Source organism: Anarrhichthys ocellatus, unplaced genomic scaffold (genome assembly GCF_004355925.1).
Source record: "Anarrhichthys ocellatus isolate YVR2014 unplaced genomic scaffold, GSC_Weel_1.0 scaffold2, whole genome shotgun sequence".
Taxonomy (NCBI): domain Eukaryota; kingdom Metazoa; phylum Chordata; class Actinopteri; order Perciformes; family Anarhichadidae; genus Anarrhichthys; species Anarrhichthys ocellatus.
In genome coordinates this window covers 4,549,030-4,570,971 of record NW_022280032.1, presented here as the reverse complement: position 1 = coordinate 4,570,971, position 21,942 = coordinate 4,549,030, and the positions used below count along the sequence as shown (strand labels likewise).

The 21,942-nt window shown below is 42.8% G+C and overlaps 2 protein-coding genes across 6 annotated transcripts in view; both read right to left on the bottom strand.

The window, feature by feature from the left end:
• The window catches only part of peak1 (pseudopodium-enriched atypical kinase 1), an 83,401-nt gene extending 73,900 nt beyond the window's left edge, over window positions 1–9,501 (bottom strand). For all 3 annotated transcript variants that reach the window (XM_031868655.1, XM_031868690.1, XM_031868665.1), the window contains exon 1: window positions 9,308–9,501. The gene's annotated coding sequence lies outside the window, so the exon portion shown is untranslated. The remainder of the gene's footprint in view (window positions 1–9,307) is intronic.
• Window positions 9,502–15,940: 6,439 nt separating this feature from the next.
• On the bottom strand, window positions 15,941–21,934 carry hmg20a (high mobility group 20A). 3 transcript variants are annotated; one of them, XM_031868840.1, is made up of 9 exons: window positions 21,850–21,934; window positions 21,490–21,699; window positions 19,790–19,922; window positions 19,157–19,194; window positions 18,012–18,087; window positions 17,634–17,716; window positions 17,501–17,525; window positions 16,655–16,787; window positions 15,941–16,438 (listed from the first exon to the last, which is right to left on the bottom strand). In XM_031868840.1, exons 1-9 carry the CDS (start codon window positions 21,913–21,915, stop codon window positions 16,435–16,437), a joined length of 768 nt encoding a protein of 255 aa, XP_031724700.1. In that variant the 5' UTR covers window positions 21,916–21,934; the 3' UTR covers window positions 15,941–16,434. The 3 variants fall into 3 exon arrangements, with proteins under 3 accessions (XP_031724700.1, XP_031724678.1, XP_031724689.1); XM_031868818.1 differs by having other exon boundaries at window positions 17,501–17,716; XM_031868829.1 differs by lacking the exon at window positions 15,941–16,438 and having other exon boundaries at window positions 16,651–16,787; window positions 17,501–17,716.
• Between the last annotated feature and the right edge of the window lie 8 nt (window positions 21,935–21,942).

Below are 21,942 nucleotides of genomic sequence, written 5' to 3'. Positions count from 1 at the left end.
TGTGTGTGTGTGTGTGTGTGTGTGTGTGTGTGTGTGTGTGTGTGTGTGTGTGTGAGACAGCGACAGCAGCTCGACAGGTAATTTGAGATGTGCCCTCACTCAGCTGGGTGACTTGGGAAACGGGGTGAGTCTGCAAATTTAATTTGAGCAGCAACAGAATTATTTGCGGAAAAAGAGTCTTGCCGTGGTCAGGCAGCAGATGTTTGTTTACATGTGATGAGGTGGTGAATGCTGGGTTGCATTTTTTATTTTATTTTTTTTACTGTGGATGTTGTCTTTACCACCTTGCAATGCTAAGTAACAAATACTATCGGGTCTGTTTGCCAGTAAATTCGCTGAGTTCTCAGTTCATATTCAATCTAAACTCAAAATCAATACAGAATCAAGAAGCGTCATTTCAAAGGATGAGTCATTTGTGGTCGAAACCTCCGTGCACTATTGAGTTTCACGCTAATTTGAAAACCAAAATGTCTGAAGTCTTTGAGTGAGCACTGATTCAATACTACAATTTGGTCTCCTAATGGAATTCATCTCAGTTGCCGGGTCAATAGATACACTTGACTAAACCTAATGCATTATACAATGTTTCTCTTATTTAGCCTAACCTTCATTGATATAAATGCGGTACAAAATAATGGAGACATCGGTCAGTGTTAGATAATACAGTTCAACAGCACAACAAACTGCAGCCTACTTTCATGAAGGTAGGACTTATTGCAGATCATTTGTATTAGACTGCATTAGATGAACTGGATTTAAAATGCTGGATTTAACATTCTAAGGAATATTTAACATTTTGAGATTCAACAGTGTTGTCTTAGGACTTAAAAGGGCAACTTCAGTATTTTTCAACCTGGACCCTATTTTCCCATATATTTGTGTCCAATGGGGACACCAAGAATTGAAATTGTTTCAGTATTGAGGGAGTACGCTGCACACGGTAGCCACTAAATGAGCTGCAAGGTAATCATACTGCACACGGTGGCCACTAAACAAGCTGCAATGTGCGCCAAAGACAACAAAACAGAGATCTTAAAGCACAATACAGCCAGTTCATGTACAAAACATCCACTGTGAGGTGCTACCAACAGGTAAATCTACAATGAACAGTCCTTAACACTTTCAAGTATAATCTAGCTTAACTCTGCAGTTTATTGCAACAACAAATATGATTTTAAATACATAATGATACTGATACAACTTCTCATGAATACTGAGATACCGACCATTCCGCCTGTCAGACTGTGTTTTTGGTCTCCAATTAACATTACTGCATGGTCTAAATCCAAATGAAGGATTATTATTTTTGACTTATTGACTACAATATTTGTGCCAACATAGGCCTACAGTAGGCTAGGCCTATGTGACGTATAGTTCATGCCATTACATTTTGCTTCATGGTCTATGCAGTAAAACTGCATGGTAGTAAAACTATGATTAGATAGTAGCCGCACTACATCGGCAGTATATATTTCTGTCAGCTGCTACAGTTCAACACAGCACTAACACAATGTTCCTAACAGCTCAAATCAGCCAGAGCCGAGGCTCAGAGGTATTAGAGTTGTCTCTGTTCATCGTTGAATTAGATTAGAAACTGCCAGGAAAAAGACAAGGGGTCTCACTGTAGGGGCAAGAGATAAGCATTGCATTTATAAATGTCACATTTGGATGGAAAAAAGTGAGTCACGATGACCTAGTTGAGCGTTCAAAACTGTGGAGGAAAGGTTTTACACATTTGCAGTGTCAGGAAGAGCCATTAATAACTGAATTTGTAGAGAAGCGCCACACCCACGGCCCCCATCCATCTCATCTGTAATTTATGAGACTTCTATATTCCACTGAGCTTTGTCAAGATGCAGATTAAGAAACGTACACAGTAGAATAGTTAGACTGTAAACCATATAGAATACTTCCACACAACTGAAAGAAAACCTGCAATGTACCCGATGACGGTTCTGATATCCAACAAACTCGCACAACCGGCCCCCAAAAACCTACTGGTCTCCTCCTGAAAAAGCTTCAGGTTAATGTAGGAGATAATATGGAGGCGTGTAAGCGGCTCCCATCAAGCCCTGTAATCTGCGACAGCGGGCCGAGCTCAGGTTCACCACGGTAAACAAGTCCAACAAGCAGCAAGGTATGTCTGAGAGAGTTCAGGACAACACGCAGCCTGTTATTTTAAGACGCCGGATGAGTCAACGAGAGTTAGTGAGGTCAAAACTTGGCCGAAAGCAAGCACCCCTCTGTGCTCTCCAACACATTTGAGGAAGCCAGAATTGTGTCGGCCTCACCGTAGCCACAACCAATCAGAACGGCTTCGTCCGAAATCAAACAAATACTTGTGTAGATGGATCACCAGGGATACTTCAAGGGAGGTTTATCCGTCTATATATGGAGTTCAAAACTGCATCAAGGTAGTTCAAAGTTTTGTTTGGACAGTGTTGGAAATGTAAAGTGTGCATGTGCAGGTGTGCACACATGCTGGGTGGGCTCAAATGCATGCGACTGCACGTCACTGTTTTTCACAATGTCTACAGTGCATTTTATATGTATTTCGCCGTTATTTGCTTTACCCCATATCCATCCACACCCAGATTTAATCACCAGAAATGCAGAACTGTGGGATCGAGCCTGAAGGCTTTTTTTGCCTCTAAACGAAATTGGAAACCGGATTCATCCGGGGATTTTGATCTCCCACATTGTTTGGTCTTTATTGGCCGTCTCTCGTTCCAGCCTGAGGCTGGAAGTTGTGTTAGTTCTCCAACAGAGGGATGTTTTAGGAGCTGCGGTTGCAAAACTCTGAGAAAGACTAATTTATTCAGGCACAGATTGCACATTTCATGGTAATACAGAAAGCACAGATTCATCTGCTGAGAATCCAGTGTTAAGAATGAAGAATTTATCTCACGTTCCTTCAAAGGCAAAAATGAAATGGTGGAAAAATTAGGCCACATGGTAATTATTGCATGACACATTCCTTGTTATTGGTTTGGGACTTTTGTAAATCCACAAATATGTGAAAACAGTTGGCCAGAGATATAAATTTGATATATTTTTAGCCATTATGCTGTGACTCAATAATTGTATTATACATTTTAGAGTTGAGTTTGCTTTAACCAGTCGGTCGTTAGCATGAGTTAACCTTATACTGACATTTTACAGAAAACTTAATATTAAGAATGCATGTCATTAAATATGTACTACTATAGAACTAGGTGTACTCAGAGGGCATTATCACCGTTAGAACACTGTTTAATCATGTTCAAACTAATAATTAGCCCTCAGCAAAATCCATTAATTTCTGATAATGGACATCTCAAAGAGTATTATCCCGCTTAAACCAGGGTCGTTAAAACTGTTCTGTGAAAAGTTTGAATAAATAGGAGGGAGTCGACTTTGCCTGCCAAGACTCACACATTTTCCTTTAGACTGAACCCGAGTGGTGTTAGCACCATGTCTGAAGGATGCTCTGCAAGCCGGGGTGAAGTCCTGCAGGGTTTGGAGACACAAGTGCACCATCAGGTCATTCCACATCAAGAATGGTAGAGCATTCATTCTACATGCTGGCACGTTGTCATCCATTAGGCTTCCCGCCGACGGCCAAAAGCAACAGCTAACGTAACGTCTGACACGACCCACATCAGTCAGCTATTAAATGGACGTTAACGAGACTCCGTAGTGCTTTTTACAAGCAGGGAGACAGGTGAGAGGTCTGGAGGACGTCAAAGACCTTACATCACCACTGGCTCTGGTTCAGCCTTTGTCTGACGGACCCCCCAGGGCGATGACGACGGTTAGGAGCCGTCTCTCCGACACCCGCTATTCAGTTCAAAAGGAGAATATCTGACACCATTAAATCACCGACTCCGACGGCTTCAGCCCATTAAGTCGGTTTAGGATATGCTGAATAGCTGAACTGTGCCTGCCCTGCGAGGAGGAGAGACACTTGTAAATCACACGCTTTGGTGAGAGGACAAAGACTGACACGGGTTGAGCAGCAGCGTCGAGTCATTACGGTCACCATCGAAGCTAATCGTCCTCGTTCGTATGCGTAGCGAAACGGCCGTTAATGCACTCTAACTTATTAATGGCAAACTGCAAAAAGTATTGGTTTTTCAGACGGCGCCTGTGATAAACTTGTCTTAAGCTGGATGTGAGCATCCTCACTACCGGCTGAGGTGCCTTGTGATTAATCACACAGTTTGTATATATGCAGTCTCACGAAATAATTACCTCAACTCAGGTAATAGCTCCTCAGACAAGCTCATTTCCGAGGTCAACACCTCGGCTAACAGCTTATCAGCAGAGCCCTATCCTTCAGTTTCACAGATAATTACAAATATTTACAAAGTCAACATTCCTTTTAATGTGAAACAGAAATACTTCACACCGTTTGCTCTCTTGGAGCAGTTAATAGAAGGGATGCTGAAACAGAAAAGATTGCAGGGATTAATATGTGCAAATCATCTCCTGAATGAAAACTATTAAGCTGATCAATAATTAATTTCTACTTTATCAGACCACATACAAGGAGATCCCAAAAAATGAAACATAAACCAACTCCCAATAGTAGAATTTCACATTTAATGCAAGTCTGTAGATCAGATTCACACAGACACACAAACATAAGCACAGGCCACTGAAGGTTGCTGGTGAGACGTTGATGGTGACACAGATCAAATACCCCGACAGGAGGAGAGGCCTTCACAGTGTCACTGCAATCTGTCCTTTATCATCCGCCATCTTGCAGTAAGCCACCGATCGAAGACCGATACAAAAATGACTCATGAGTCCGATGACACTTGGCTCACCCGGCATTACACCGACGGCATGTAACAAGCGGGGAAACAAGTGAATCAGTCTCTTTAGATTAGATAAGAGCACTTCAATTTAATAATGAAACTTAATTAATTAAGTAATTCATAACAAAAACAGGCAAAACAAATCTGCGATCTGTAACTGACTTGACGCGGAACTCTTCTGGGAGACTTCTGGAGTCCAGAGGATTACTTTGATTTGTTCTGACATCTCACCACCTGGATGACTCAGATGGCACTACTCTGTTGCCATGTTATTGCCTGATAGCTGCAAAATGTACTCGGTATAAGCCGCGACCTGTAGCTGCCAACACGAATTATATCAAGAGTAGAGATCCGAAACAAAACACTCCAGCAACTGAGCTGCAGCTCCGCCGTCACTGCAGACGGGGCTGCAGTTCTGAGACACGGCTTCCAGCCCAAACTGCACTTTACCGGGCTCCACTGACCTTCTGAAACATGTGTTATAGAAGGGGCAACAGCATGGCCAACTCTGTACGGGTATGAAAGGGGAACAATGCTGTTTATCACAAAGAATGTGACATTTGGAGAAACTGAAGTGAGGCTAAACTTTATCCAGTTGAAGACCTTATGCTTTGGAGGTGTTATGCTGAACTTTAGACCTTTATGCATATTTCCAATCCCACTAAATATACATTTTTTATTCTCATTTAGCAAGGGCAACATTTTTAGTCAACTGACGAGTGTTAGGAGCAAAATTGTCATTCATATTGATCATTTATTCATGTGTACAGAGACAACTGTGAGCCGGATATTGAAATATATATGAATAGTTTACTGTCGGAGGCCTCACATTCACATGAATTACAGAAGCTATGTGATAATCCATTGATCTCCAGAGAGATATTGATATTTGAGGGTCAGAGAGCTTTATTCCCCACAGAACAGCAGAGCATGGATTCAGTGCCTCGTTCAAAGACACTCCAGAAAAGCAGATATGTGAATTGAAGAGGCAGAATATTTCATATGGTATCACACAGAGAAGTGTTGTTATGGTCCACAAATCACATTTGTATGCTGAGGTCATAGCCTCGGAAAAAATACGCACACATATCACTGCAAAAATGAATATAATTTAAAAACTACAATAATATGATTTGTGGTGTGAGTAACACTACTGTTGTATTGCAACTGGTCTCTCTTTGAGAGTGTGTGTGTGTGTGTTTGCTCCTTGACCTATGGGTCACACCTGTTACCTAGCTCAAGGGCAAAGGTCGGGGGTCGTGGTGCCACACGGCTCTTCCTTCACAGATCGGTTTCAGAGCCCCCACACGCACGCACGAAATATTATTTATTTTTTGGAAAAACTAAAATGTGATTTCAGAGAGAAGCAGACAGAAGTGTGTTGAATATGCGTTTGAAGGATATATGCAGGATCTCAAACTGAAACAAGCTGTCAAAATTGGACTTCTGAATATTCATTCGAGGCAGACAGCCGTGGTAGGGCCGTTATTTTATTTTCACAAACAGATGTTAACTTTTTTGGATACATATTTGAACTTAGAATACCTGTTGACAGCCCTAAACTGATTCAGCAGCGAGACAGGTGAAAAAGATTACGATAGAAGCTAAAGCATCTCCTGGCGATGGAGACAGAAGACGATGACATTCAGGAACACGGCTCCTGTGATGTTATGGTTGCTGGACACAGGTCAGAGCTGACCCGTGCTACACTAATGATTGGCCAGTCTGTGTTTGAGGGGCGGGACTTACAGAAGGGTAGTTAAAAACATTTGGCAGTCAGGAGAACTTCTATGCAAATTAGCGTAGAGAGACTGTGCATAATTCCACGTCTTTGAAGTGGACCAAAGTGTGCACTCATGCATAATTCAATGGTTTCCTCCCAAAATACTAGTATGCCTCAGGAAAACAAACACAAAACAATGCTACTTCAAACTCCATGAAGAAAAGTACAGATTCAAAAGCACACTGGTGTACACTAACTTCTTAGCATGTCTTATTCCATTCAAATGAACTAATAAAATGCCTAAATGAATGTGTTCAATGCTTTCAAAAGGCAGATTTGCTTTGAAATATTGATGTTTAAAGATGCAGCACAGGCTCATTAAGCTAATTAGTGTAATGGAACAATATTTTTGGATGTTTTGTTTTAGTTTTACAGCGTGTTTCTGCTTTATCATTTAAAACTTAAAGATTATAATTTGTTTTATTGCTAACTGACGTCTGCTTCCTGTGCATACGGATATCTATTTGATGAACAAACAGAGATAAGCCTCGGTTCAGGTGAAGCCGTTGATCTCTCTGGCAAACAGGAGCAACTTTCATTCCTATTCACAAAGTGGACATTCACCGTCTCACTGCACATTTCATGATATGCCTCCAGGCCAGTGAGTCATCTGTGACATTCCTGTTCAACACAAAAAGAGCCTATTGTCATGGAAAAGAGGTAATTAATGTCACATGTGTGTCGTGTCTTCCGACACCGTTATAGCATAGATCATTACATAGTCTGTGATAGGCAAATGCAAAAGGTGAAAGGCAAATGAAATACTTGAGACTGCTGAGCAGCTGCCATGAGATAACAAATGAAACCATGAAATGTTCGGATCATTTCGCCGTATTTCCTACAACCGTCTGGCTTGATCTCTATCAGTCAAAGACAATGAGAGTCACAAACAAGTCCTTTTGCAGCCTCTGTGAAATAGAAAAATCAAGATCACCACGAAACACCATCTGTTGTTTACCACTAAAGAATCTCAGGTATGTTCACAATTCAGAAACATAGGAAACGATCCAGCAAACATCGGTCCCACGACGAGTCATCAGCGGGGCACTCAATCAGAAGGCACATCTGAAATCTCTGCAAATCCGCCTCCTGGTATGGATTTATTGGAGTTGGATGCTGTTGTTTATTTCCTCCTAAAGCTGATATTATCTACGTCTCTCAGCCTGGACATGAGCAGGGGGGGTCTCACATACGATGTGTGATTTTATCAGATCGAAAAGAAACAATAAGTCAATGTATTGATTAGGCTCATCCATTTACACAAGAATTATCATTCATAATCTGCTACTTTTCACATAATAAATAAATTAATAATAAATATTTTTGTCAATATTGAGTGATTCCAGCATTTCAAATGTAGGAATGTGCTGCTATTCTTTGAGATATATGATGCCTTTTGAATGCCATTCTTGCATGCAGTCTGGTGCCTACTTGAGAATAATCTGAACCACAATTACATTTTTGTTTTTTAATAACACTATGTCTTAATCTGACTACACTATTATGATTTACTCTGAAATCTTCAAAAAGTCTCTAGACGGTGCAGAATTCACCTGAAACCATAGATCTTTACGTCTCTCCTATTCGCTCATTAACACACCGGCTTTCAAATATCTTAATTTCTGTCGTCACTTGTCAGAGCTTGCATGCGCGCGCTCCATTTTAGGCGCGCAATGTGTTGTAGAACATTAAACACAGTACTGATACGGACACATTATGTGCGTGTGCGTGTTAGTGTTGTTGCTCTAGGCTATAATTACAGTCTCCCTTTTGATTTCCAGAGAGTAAGTAAGGTTCCAAACACGCCTCTGATAGAAATGAGCTCTGAAGTCTGATATAAATGGCTTGTCTTGAGGGAAATATGGGTAATGTTGTTTTTGTAAAAGGGTCAGCATAAGGAGGACAAGGCAGTATAATACCGTACACCTGTTAGCAGGTAGAGTAGGGGGAATTCAAGGCTTAAGCTGCCTTATACATGTGTTACAGCACAGACTCCCTGAAAGAAAGTGCTTTTTTAATAAGTGTGTTGTTGTTGTTGCATTCAGCAATAAATAGAGAAGTTGGTGCATTATCACTTCTGCAGGTCGAAGAGTGGCAGTGCTGGCCACAGTAACACGTCTTTGTCTCTCTCCACTCACACTCCCTTATTGTATAATTTGGGGTGGTGAAAGCTCTCTCCCATGACACCATCTCCCACTGGTTTCCTCTCAAATAAAACGGCTCGTGGTGGTACCTCGGACCTCTGTTTGCTCGGCAGCGGTAACTTAAAAGCTGCCTATCCCATTTCGTGAACAGAGAAGTTGCCCCTTTTTTTTTTTTTTTTTTTTGTTACGGGCTCCTTTTTCCGAACCAGGTGTACGCTAAACTAACTTTTGAGCAAATAAAAAAACACCCACACAACGAGCAGCATCAACTGTGTGACCACACCGAGCCGCTCACTCAAGTTATGACAGCCGCAGCTAGTTTATGTTGCAACGTTACGAAAGTCTGCACAGCAGTCGGTAATTAATTTGCTATCATTCGCTACGTTTTTGCAATACGTTAAAGCGCTACAATGTAACTCAGAGCCGTCCGCTTATTCGTAAAGACACGACATTCCCCCCCCCGGCTGTACAAACTGGAACTTGGCATGCCGAAGGAAAAAACGACGAGACTTGTGGCTGAGACACTTTCAATTTTGGTGGAGAAAAAAAAATGAACCCGAAGCGAACTTTTCCATTACCTTTCAGATACGCCGAATGCCTCCACGCGGATACTACCACTTCTTGGCAGCCGTAAAATCCCGGTTTTTGACAACGTCGTCCTCGGCAGGAATAACGAAAAATCCGAGTGTGTGTTCGTAGCTCAACTCTTGCCAGTGATTTCTCGCACACGGCTCCTCTCTGCGTGGCTCCGGTAACAGCCGCTGCAGCTTTTTTTCCACCAGCCTGGAGCGGGAGCGAGCGCACTGGGATACTGGGCAGGCCATGGAGAACCGCGTGAACGCGCAACTCACAAATACACACCAGACCGTCTCTAGTGTGGAAATCCAGTCCAGAGATATTCAAAGTGTTTAGTTATATTATTTGTAATAATAATGAAATAAACAAACTGGTATTTTGTCACTTTATGAGATTTGCAATAACCTAACCTAATGCATGTTATCTTCTGCAGCTGTTCACAATAGTGTTATTACACTTTTGAATTGGCTGATTATAATCACTGCTTTAAATGTAACGTCTCGCTTATTTCATTCTAATGCTTTTCCTTAACTATGTGCAGCACTTTGAATTGCCTTTGATAAAATAAAGCTTCCTTACCTGATGTGTTGCTCTGTTTAAGACTTTTGTCATGATGAATGTATCCTGCAGCGCAGGTTGCAGTTAATATAATCATAGCTGCATTCATTTAGCCACCATCAATATTATTTAGTGTGTTTCCCACTGTGACAAGCCAAAATGTATGCAGAGAAAAATATCTCTTCAGTTTCACATTTAATTTGTCGTCTGGCGGTAAGTTTTTGAAAATGTGATCGGCTTATATAATGTATTATATATTTATACAGATGGTTACAGGGACTCTGGGTAAGGCATATTTCAGTAGTGTTCAATTTCCAGTAAAGTAGGCAACATTTACTTTAAGTGCAAGTTTGAAGTGCTTGTGCTTTACTTGAGTATTTCCATCTGGTGTTACTTTGCACTTCTTCTCCACTACATATCAGAGGGAAACGATGTATTTCACTGCATTTATTTGACATCTACAGTTGTTTTACAGATGAACATTTCCACGTGCAAAACACATCATACATTTATGAAATATAAAGCTGTTTAAGAGTACACAAGCCAGTAGTAGTGGGTAAAGTTAGCGCCACCTTGGCCAGCTACAGTCTGTAAAATGTGTCAGTAATAATTCTTATATAATAATTGATAATAATAACCTGAAAAATCATGGAAATAACACTCGGGCCATTCTAACAAGCCAAAATAACAAATACTTGATGTTTAAAGTACATTTCTCTGATAAATTTGACTTGAATCGGAATATTTTTACATTGTGGATTTGATACTTTTACTCAGTAAATCATTTGAATACTTCTGCCATCACTGCCAATGCCATTATCACCTCCTATTACTGTTCTATTATTGTACTCTTATACAGTACTTTGTGCTGCTGGGACATTTCTTCATCACAGTGTTCTTTTCGTTAATGCCTGTAAAGAAAAAACACTTTCAGAGATGTTAAATTATGAGACCACACTTCAAAGCAAAAGTGATTTCAAGTCCTTAATTATCTCAAACCGTGTTTGTATGGAAAAGACAGCTGACGTCCGGATGAAGCAGATGTGTGCAGCACAAAGCCGCAGTGAGTGCATTGCACACACTCACTCATTTCACTCATTGAAAAGCGTTGAGAGCGGTCAGTGTATCTTTTACTGACGCGACACTTCTCATAAGGGCGAATGACCTCTGCAGAGGAAATCCCCTCCTCTCCTGCTGCCTTCAGGTGCTGTTGGGAATATTCTAATCGTGCTTAAAAGCCAAGTTCACATTTAAAAAAAACGGTAGGTGGCAGTGTAACTGTAAAGCTATCATGTGTTCCACGCACTCCGAGGATAATGTTTCGGATACCGACTGTTTTTGTAATAAATAACACATTCAGATTACTTTGTGGAGGCTTTGACGTTCTCTGCAGAGTCAATTCCTAGAATTTAAGTCAAGCAAAGCAACAGATGGTTTGTTCAGGCAGCAGCAACGACAGTATGTGTCTCGAACTTAGATAAAAGAGCCTACGAGGAGAACCTGAAGGCAACATGCATTTGGGAGGAGGGGGAGGAGCTGAGCCAGAGGTTGACATGTGGGAATGACTCAAGTTTTGTTACACATTCCAAGCATTGTTTCCTCCTCCTCCTCCTCCCTAACCCAGCACAGGGCACTGAGGCCAAGGACTTTCCAGAGCTGGGAGAGATGGAGCGGATGGTGGATCAAGGAAGAGGAAGGATGACTCGCATTTTCCACTTTTGCCTTTTTAAGAGAACTAATTATCTCATTCTGCAGCTGAATAAATAGTTAGAGGGGTATTATATATACTTGCCTGGGTTTATGTAATTTGCCTGCATCACTCACCTGCAGCAGAGGGCCATGCTTATCTTTAGAAAAGATTTAAGGACTAAATCAGAAGGACTCCCCCAGTGCCCACATATCTTTGTTGTCTGTATGCCCAAATCATTTTGAAGTAACTGAATGAGAGAACAATAAAGTGAGATAATATGCATAATACAAACAATCTAATTCATGCGACGCATGACATTTGACATGGTTTTGCTCAATATCCAACACTTTGAGGAAGATGAAATTTCAAAGAAAATCAAGCAGAGCCTGAAACAATGGCAGCAGTCGTTTGTTAAGTCTGGGCCTGAAATGTCGTCAGAAAACTGTCACAGCATCACAGCCACTCTCACCAACGGGGTGGCCGTGCAAGCAAGTCATACGCAGCGTAGATAATCAAAGACACAAATAAAATCAGAGAAAGTGAGAGAGAGACAGAGCATTATGAGTAAGGGTCGACTGGAACAGACATTTGAAGTGACTCACATCAGCATCAGAGTTGAACATCAGGACACTGTCACCGAGGATGGAATAACAGAATAATAATTCTTCACGAAAAAGGAAATGTCCTCTTTCTTTTCTCTTACTATGGAAGTATGAGTCTCAATCTAAAGAGCAATCAGAAAAACATCATGTACCTCATCACTTTGTATCTTAATTTCACCATGTATTTTTCTACATATTATGGAATAGTTTTCCCGTATACCAACATGCTTTGCTTCGCTTGTGATTCAAAGAGACTCATGATCATATCCTTTTGAACCGGAGGGATATCTGTCTCCTGTCAAATCCCTTTACTTTCATAAGACTTCACTTCCTCCAGACATTGAAGAGGCATTTGGGAGACATTCTACCAGAAGACATGGGTTTAAGTGTCTGTCCCGCTTAAGTATCTTTTAGCAAACCACAGAAGACAACCAAGAAGACGCCAGCTGGAGGGCAGCTGCTCTCCAGCTGCGTAATATCTGACCTGAATGTCCTGCAAGGAGAAACAGACGAGGTATAACACGCTTCAACCGCCTCACAGGGAATAACAGGCCCGGTCGGTGTCGGAGTGGGGCAATCTTTCATAGGGAGAAACTTCAGAGATTGGGCCAAAATAAACTGGTACACGTGGATTCAGGGCAACAAACTTTATTAGAGAACTAGAGTTTCTACGACAGGTGCATGCGTCATCATCAGAGTCCAAAGTTTGCTGCCTTAAATCGGAGTTCTCCGGAAAACTTCGGACCAAATCTCTGGGGTCCTGTTAGGAAAACTCAACTGAGGATCATAAAAAACTGAACCCGGGTCTGTTTGAAGAGGAACTTTCAGATGATGAATTATTTGACATCATCTGAACAGGGGTTGAATAATGGATGATCGTGCTCATTTACAAATGACACCAAAAACTACATGAAAAAGCTACTCGGTCACTGCGAACAGTCACGACCCAGCCCGCACACTGAGGTCAACAGTGGCCTTCAGCAGTGACTCTGCATTGAATACTTTATTGATTAAATAAGGGGGGAATTTTTTGTCATCAGAAAACATTTACAAAAAAAATCAATCCCTGTTGTGTCTCATTGTAGATGGTAAAATTGCTTTCCATAAATAGCCCACGTAATCAGGGCAATGCCACAGTGCCAACTGCTTTGACCATGCCTGACTAACAGAAGGTAGCTCATTTTGACCATATAAGTGCATGCGATTGTGTTAGCAGAAAACCATTGTAGACACTGAGGCCGTTGAGTGCCAATTCAGCACATGACGCCTGACTCATCCTCTCTGCTCTGAGTCACTCCCTCCGCTGCTCTGGTCCAGGATCTGTGGCTCTTTTGCTGGAACTGGCTCCTCTCTCCTAATGCCGCCACTCCACTGGGAAGGAAGCCCGCCAAGGATGCAGACCTGGGCCCTGCTGTTGTGGGTCTTTCTTTGTGAAGACAAACACTGGGTGTCACGATGGTGTGGCGAGGGAGTGGGCCACAGCCACACCGCTTCCAGCAATTCTGTCACGTTTTTAAAAAACAGATTTATGGAGACAGGTTAGCCGCTTGAAGCGAAACGGGTCGGAATCAGGACTTAAACTCAAGGTAAAACGAGACAACAAGGTATGAGCTATTACTCTTCACCATTTATCCCCTTCCCCCTTTATAGGTGTTGTTTTTTTCACAGCTTTGGGGCAACATCAAAGCAAAAAAACAAAGCTGTAGCTAAGCTCATTATACAAATGAGCTTTGGGGTCTACTGCACACACCAAGCAGTTAACACGTGAAAGATGATCCCAGAAGTTAGGAGGTAAACAACTCTAATAAGGTGGTGCGTGTCTCACTGGTCACAGAAGAATGTCCCACAGCGCATCTAACACACTGAAGAGCTGCCGTATGGATCTGTTTAAACTGCATTTTTAGCCACAGCAGCAGCGTGGCCGTGGGGAAGTTGGTCATCCAGACAGAATTATCTCAACAACAACTGGATAAATTGCCATGAAATGTTGTTCCAACAAAAATGGTCCCCAGAGGATGAATCATTTCTTGAGTGATTCTTGTTTTTTTAGTGAAATGTCTCAACTATGTCGTGATGGTGGCCAGAGGATTCACTTTAATGACTTTAGTGAACCGCTGTTCTTTCATTTAGTGCCAACCGCAGGCCGAAGTTTTCTCTTATCCATTGGAATAGTTTAAAACCAACTTGATTGGCACTAAACTTTGTACAGATATTCATGGTTGCCAGATGATCATTCAATGAGACTTTGGTGACCCCCTGACTGAGGTTGAGATTTCTGGTGAAATGTCAAAATAAGTATTGTATGGATTACCCCACAATGTGGTGGGCTACACATTCGGCCCTATCAGGTACAATTAGTTGGTGACCCGTTAGCTTTTCATTCATCGTTGGTTTACGACCAAATACCTGCAAAAGCGTCGACATTCCATTATTTTGTGTTCACTGTTATTTTGGAAATGTGAGCATGTTAACACAATGCACTACAATGGTGAACATGGTAAACAGTATACCTGTTGAACATGGTAAACAGTATACCTGTTAAACATCAGCCTGTTAACATTTTCATAGGAACGTGTTAGCATGCTGATGTTAGCATTACAGAGCTGCTAGCGTAGCCGTACACTGACCCTTAGTCCTGTACACTTTGTTCACAAATGGTTTTAAAACTGCAAATATATTGCTTGTTTTCCTTTCACTATGAAATGATGTCACTACCAAAACAAGCTGGCATTTGAGTGGCTTCCAGGTCCACACCGCATCACTTGGCTCTGAAGAGCTTGACCTTTGCATCCTAAAACAGAAACATGGATCTCTCCAATGTCCCGCACATATACAGTATACTCAGTATCACAGTAGCCGGCGGTTGTGTATAACTAGCTGTATAAACCGACACACTCTCCTGTGGGAACAGAACATCTGTTAGGGACATTGTAGGATTGTGACACATGCAGTCATTGTGGACAGGAAGTCTCAGCTGGCAAAGAGGAAATGGGCATCCGCGCATGGGAAACAGGAAGGGCTCATAATATTAAGTCAAAATACAGTACTATGTTAGCAACTTGATACTTGGCACCTAAGCTAATTGGCCTGATCAGGCAAATAGGAACATGTATTTTAAATTTCCAACGAATCATAATAAATCCACTAAAAAGGATTTATGGCAGCACATCTACCGCCATTTTGTTCCTCATTCAAGGCTACGAGTGGGAAAATCCTCCAACATGATACAGAAGGTTATTGTTTCCCACAGCTGTGTGCAGCTCAGTGGCTGTGAACGAGCCGCAGAGTGCAAAGTCATTTGTTTCTCTTTCTCCAGATTCTGGTAAATTACAGCAGAGCTGCTCAACTGACTTAGCCAATCCAAATCCTCTTGACTCCACATCGACTGTAAGCAAATAAGCTCCGGCGCTGACAAAGCACAATTCCAAACAGTGACGTATTACAGCAGATTAGCCTTCCTGGTTCTTTTTGATACAGTAGACTTCAAAACGTGGGCTGTTAAAAGTCAACCATTCTCCCTCGTTGGACAAATCACAAACAGGAAATGCAGCATTTAATTCCGAATATACTTAAACTAGCTTTGATATTCATATTGCAAATTTTAGACACACCATCAAAAGGAGATCTTATTAACACATGGCCGTCGCTGTTATATAATGTTGTTCCTGAATAAGCAGGAACAAGAAATCTAGTTGCAATGGTGCCTGGAGTATCTAACTTTGATTTTCATTTCAGTGCAAACATATTCCCAGCATGTCATGAACCCACACAAACAAACCGACTGCTCAAATGTAAATACGTTTATTGAAAACACAAACACTTTCTCACACAGGACAAAAAGAAGAAGAAATGGCACATGTTTTTCTTCAACAGAGTATGAAAAAGCAAAGTCTGCTCAACAGTATTCTTGGATATGGTGAATAAAAACCCACGGACACATTTTTCTTTAATCAGAACATCTTTGATAGACGCTGTGGTGGAAGCATGTTGCTATAAATGGACAGTGAAACAGAACAGGAGCAACGAGTGACATTAAACAAGCTTCATGTCCTACCATTTGAGCATCTTACAAAACAAACTACAGCTATATTAAAGTGTGAACAGAATGTAAAACAATAATAAATAAATGTTAGACGCTACATCACCTTAGCAGAGTAATAAAAGATGCTTTAAAATCAATCGGGATGACAGACCAACAGGAAGATTCACCGCCGAGGAGCCGCCTCTACCGAACGTCGCCGGGAATCTCAATCCATCACATCGGTGGGACTTGGTCCAATTATCTGGGGCGAAAGCATGACAGCAAAAGACACGCTCATTATTCACTCACAGCTGAAACAATTACAAAAAAGCTCTACAACAGCTAATAAATGGACCTTGAGGTCTTTTAGACTAATTGATTTGAGTTGGCCAGAACTGAGAGGGGAATTTTAAAAAGCCTCCTTTTAATCGGCCAGACAATGAATCGATAACGTAAAGTCGTCAGCTGCGGCTCTCACCTGTCCAAACGGTTGACCACGTCCCTCACAGTGTTGATGAGATGCTCGTTGTCTTGCGGGCTGCTGACGATGATGCTGTGGAGCTTCTTCATGTAGGAGTCGATGCTGTCCAGAGTGGGCGTCTCTCCGCTAGCTGTGGGACAACGAGAATGTGATGTCAGTATGTCAGGTTATAATTTGCTAAACTGCCAAATGTCTCACTCAAACGGGGGTTGACGACGACGTGAGGTTGCAACTGATACGTTGTTTTTAATTCTTGTTGTAGAGTGTTGATTATTTCTAATTACTGCCCACGTAGTCGATGAAAACCTTCAATCAGCCTTTGTGTTTCCAGCTATGGACGTCAGCAGAAAGGGGCAGAAACCACGAGAAGAGGAGGCCAATCAGAAGACGAATGGTCAACGATCAACAACACCAGCTACTCGTCATGACCGACGCTTTTGCTGCGAGCAAACCAAAACCATCAAGACTACGAGGGGTGCGAAACAGAAATATGGCATCTAGAATATATCTAATATTGAGCAAGCGCTGTGCCTTGCATCTCAAGTCGTCAATTCTAGTAATTCTAGGTAAAGTAGGGTAATAAATAGAATTTATTTATTTCTCCTAAACTGAATGTGCCACAGAGCCGAGGCCGAGTATGAATCACCTTTCCTCCTCGAGCTCTTATGAAATAATTCCAGCGCTGTCAATGTGCGCTCTTTGCAGAGTCTTTGTCTCTCTGCTGCTTGAGCAAGAAATCATAATAACTAATAACTCATAACTCAACATGTGTAATCTGCGGGAAAGAAACAAGGTATTTGTTGAGCCTGGTTTCCGGCTGAGTGAAGCGACGCTGGTTCTCACCTGGCAGAGGCACGGCGGAGAAGCTGGAGGTGAGCGCCTGGCGCAGCGTCTCCAGGTGCTGGTGGAGGAGCCCGTTGCGTCCCCTCTCTTGCATCACGTCGCCCTCCAGCCTCTCCACCGCCCCGCGCATGCTCTCCACGTGCTTCTGCAGCGCCGCGTTGCGCTCCTCGTACTCCATGTTGGTCTTGCGCAGCTGCCGCATCTCCGCTTCGCGCGCTGTTGAGAAAAAAAAAAAAAAACGACGTTAGATAATAGGGGAGGAGTCCGGAAGGGACGATTGGTGCCCATCATTCATTTTTTATTTGCCCCGAGTGGTGCGTTATTTTAAAGTTTAGGGCATCACGGACTCCGGTGGACTGTGCGGTACTATTCTGGGACGCCGGAGCACTATAAAACAATGTCCTCCTGGCGGTAGCGGAGGAATGTGTTTAGAAACACTTAGATAAATGGAGGTTTTAAAAAAAGCACCAGCTACAAAGTATTTCTCAACAAGACAGCCGGCTGCGTTTACCTTTGCTGTGGTTGAGGAACTCCTCTGTGAAGATCGGTATGTCAAACACGGTCCTGTCCTTCCCTTCCGCATCCTTCTGTTGACAGCAAGAGGGAAGGGGATAACATGAACAGAGGAAACATTTGGCCGCACAGACTGACAGCGAGAGCCGGCCATTTATCTAGCTGGGTGGTAGGTGGGTGGGTGGGTAATTGATTTCATACCTGGCCACGGGGGAAATACATTGATACGGTTGAAGAAATGGGGGGGGAGGGTGTAATTTCATCAACAGTGCTGCTAAGAAATCAGAGGTCCTGGAATGGTTTGTAATAAAAATGTGTTTCTCAACAGCAGCACAAGAGACGGTGCAGGTTTCACTTGTTTACTTCTTCCTCTGAGAGAACGCTCCCTCCTTCCTCTTTTCTGCAACGAAGGACACTTTATGCTGAACCTCGTGTCCTTTTAGTTCTACAGGGAAACACTGGTATTCCCACAGGAACGCTGATTCCAATAGAAGTCACCTTGACCGTAACCCCTTAAGGAGTTATGCTACAAGGCTCACACGTGGAAGTTAATAAAAAATGAATTACACACTCAGTAGGAGCCAAGTGTTTGGATTACGAACACAAACACGGCACCGAAGCGGATTAAACAGGCTTTAGCAACGCAACAATGAGCACTTAATGGGTAGAGCAAGGGGGGGGGGGGGGGCAGACGCAACAGATTTGAGTTCCTGGGTGAGAAAATAGCATAAACAGACTCCAGCCATGATTACACAAACTCACAATGAATGAGTTTAATTCGATCCTTGTTGATAAAGAATTGACGCGGATCTTTTGAGGACACTGTCTGTTCTAAACAATGGTTTGAACTATTTGAATGTCTGTTTTTCGTGCATTACGACGGAACAGTTTTGTTTGTGTTTATTCCTGTCGCTCGCTTTAAAAGCCTGCAATGGAGGAGGAGTTACTGAATCGTGAAGCTGAAATAAGGAGTTATCTTTATATTAGGAATATCACTGAAGTAATGTCAATCCATCGCATGAGTTTCACCGAGTACATCGTTGCCAAATTGGTGGACATCGCCCAACCCTAATTTCTTCCCTTCATTAAATATGATATTTACCGCTTAAGGAGAGTGATTAACGGCAGGAAAGAGTTACTGACCTCGTGAAGAGCCTCGTTGGCTACCTGGTGCCCAACATCTGGAAAGGAAGGAAAGAATAAAGACAGAGCTCAGCAGATGATTCACATTTCCTCCGGCGCAGCGGCTCTTTAGTAGATCGTCAACTGATGGAACGAATGAAAGTTATCCAACAAAATAAATAAAAAATCTCCGCACTCTACATTGTGAACCGACTGAAATGAGGCAGAGCTGTTTGTGTCGTCAATATTTCTGATATCCAAAGTGAGATATTACCCACAGTAACAAAGGAGGAAGACATAACGTAGACCATGTGTTGTGTGAGCACAGTGACAGCTCATTGACCTCAAGCTGAACTATTATGAACTGGAAGAGTATCCCTGTTCCTCTGCCACATTTCCACTGACTGAGAGAAAAGCAAATAGTGAGTTCCAACATCAAACAATGGAAAATATTGAAATGTTGTAGTTAAACACTGCAGAAGGTTTGAGGGTGGGAAATAAAAAAGAAAACAGATCCAACCACCACATGATGCTTGTTGCGTTGGTCGATGCTCAGTACCGATTCATGTTCATGTGGGTCAACCTCTCCAAATCTCACTAAACATTTTAAGTACTTTTGAGACCCCCCCCGCTGCTCTTCTAACCGGGTCTCACCTCCCCTGTGCCGATTGCCCTTCTGCTTCTCCTGCAACTTCCTGGTGAAGTGTTTGTAGGCTTCGGTCTTCTGGTACTTCTCCAGCTCCCGCATGTAGCGCTCCTTATCTCGCTCCGCCTCGTCCAGGTATCGCTGCAGAGAGAAGACAGAGAGGTGAGAGGGGCCGCCAAAAAACAGAAAAAGAGGAAAATGAGGACCGACGACGACGGAGGATTGTGGGTGAGATGGCGCGATGAGTGGGAGTAATTATTTCTAATTAGGATTAGTTCCTGTTGAAAGACAGAAATCGGTAATTTCCATTTTCAATGACCTACATTCGCTGGAGGCTTGTAATGGGATCTTGTAACATCATTAGTTTGGGAATTAGAGGAAACGCTAGAAAAGCCATCTTCATGCAAAGACCTTGTCCCGGGATACAGGCGTATCTGACTCAGCTTTGAACTGGTGGTGCAGCAGCGTGATAGAAATCAGCAGCAAAGCTCTCCGGGCTCCGGCCCACCTTCGGATTTAAAAACAAAACATGTCCAGATTTCTCAGATCTTCTCTGGAAAGAAAGACAAAAAAAAAACCTCCCTGCAAGATCTAACTTTGAATAATAGCAGCGAGGCATGAGGTGTTTTACTAACGGACAGAGATGGGGAATTGTGTTAAATAACATGTGAAGCAGTGACGCCCGGAGCGTCTACGTGAACACGGCTGCGATAACGGTCCTATCACTGCAGGAGAGCAGCTCCACCCTTTGTATCTTCTATCTCTTTCTGCTATTCTTGCATCACAGTTGAGGGAGTATCCAGGATGCAATACAAGATGCCATCAACTACGGCGAGACAATCTGCAAAAGGATGTCAGTCTACCAAACACAGTCCGTGTTTGGACTGACTCGACACGCTTTTGTTCAAACACTGTTTCTGTGAACGGGGGGGGGGGGGGGTTGCAAGTCTCTGCTGGTTCTGCTGGTTAGAGAGTGTTAAATGTGTTTGGGGAAAGTCGTAAGTGCCAGCATGTTGCAGATGAATATTTCAGTCCAGTCTTTCGGGGCACCGTTGGTGCAATTACTGAGGGCAAAATGTTATGACAATTAAAACTCCACCACCTTGTTAATCAAAAACTGGACAGATGTTGCTGCTTCTGCCTCTGGTCTGTTTATTTTATTCCACTGCTTTCTTCTAAACCTGGATGGACCAAGATATTCCCCATCATTGCACTACTTAGGGATGTCCCCATCAAGTCTTTGATCTGAGTCATCTAATACTGCTGCACATTGCACACTTCAAGTACATTAAACTTATTAAAATCAATCCAATTGAATAGCTCTGAAATGCATTAAGGAAAGAACGGCATCCCAGCTGTTCCTGCATGTTATTTTTTTCCTCTCTGTAATCTTCTCTGTAAAAGTCTCCTCCGGTGTTTGTTGCTTCAACGCCTCCTTTGCCTGATACACATGAACGAACCGGACTTTATTTTATCTTTTGTGCGGATTACATTTATAAATTGGCTTTGTGCTCGTGGTGTTTTTGTGTCACTTGCAGTGGCTCGGTGAGTGTTGTTGAGATTGCATTGCAACATCCTCCAGCACTAATCCACATAAACGTAAGCTTTTTGGTAGGTAATCTTAAACAGGGTGGAATACAAAAACTTTGCGAAGCTCCGGCACACGATCCCTCCCAGCCGTTTGCTCGACTGGAGCTCCTTCACCCACCTGCTTGTCCTCGGGGGGCAGCTTGCTCCACTCGTTGCCCAGCATCCTGGTGATCTCTGGGAAGGGCACGTCTGGACGCTCCGCCCGTAGCTGCTCCCGCCGGTCGTTCATGAAGCGAACGTAGCCTGTGAGGGGGGCCTTGGGCGCATTGCTGTCCTTCATCGGCTTCTTCCTCTTCCTCCCCTTGGTCCAGCTGCCACGTCGGGGCTTCTGCAAAGATAATGAAAAAACAGATATGTTTTTGAAGGTTCAGGTAGAACCCCCGCCCTCATGATATACACTGGCGGGACATTCTTGGAGTTTGAATTGGAAAAAACTGAAAGAAATATGTCATTTGATATCTGTGGGTTCAGCTCTTACCTCATCTCCATTTCTCTGGCTGTTGTTGTCGGCATTGGCTGCTGGAGAGCCCGTCGGCTCCTCCATGACTTCTATGACTACGGGGTGGGGGGG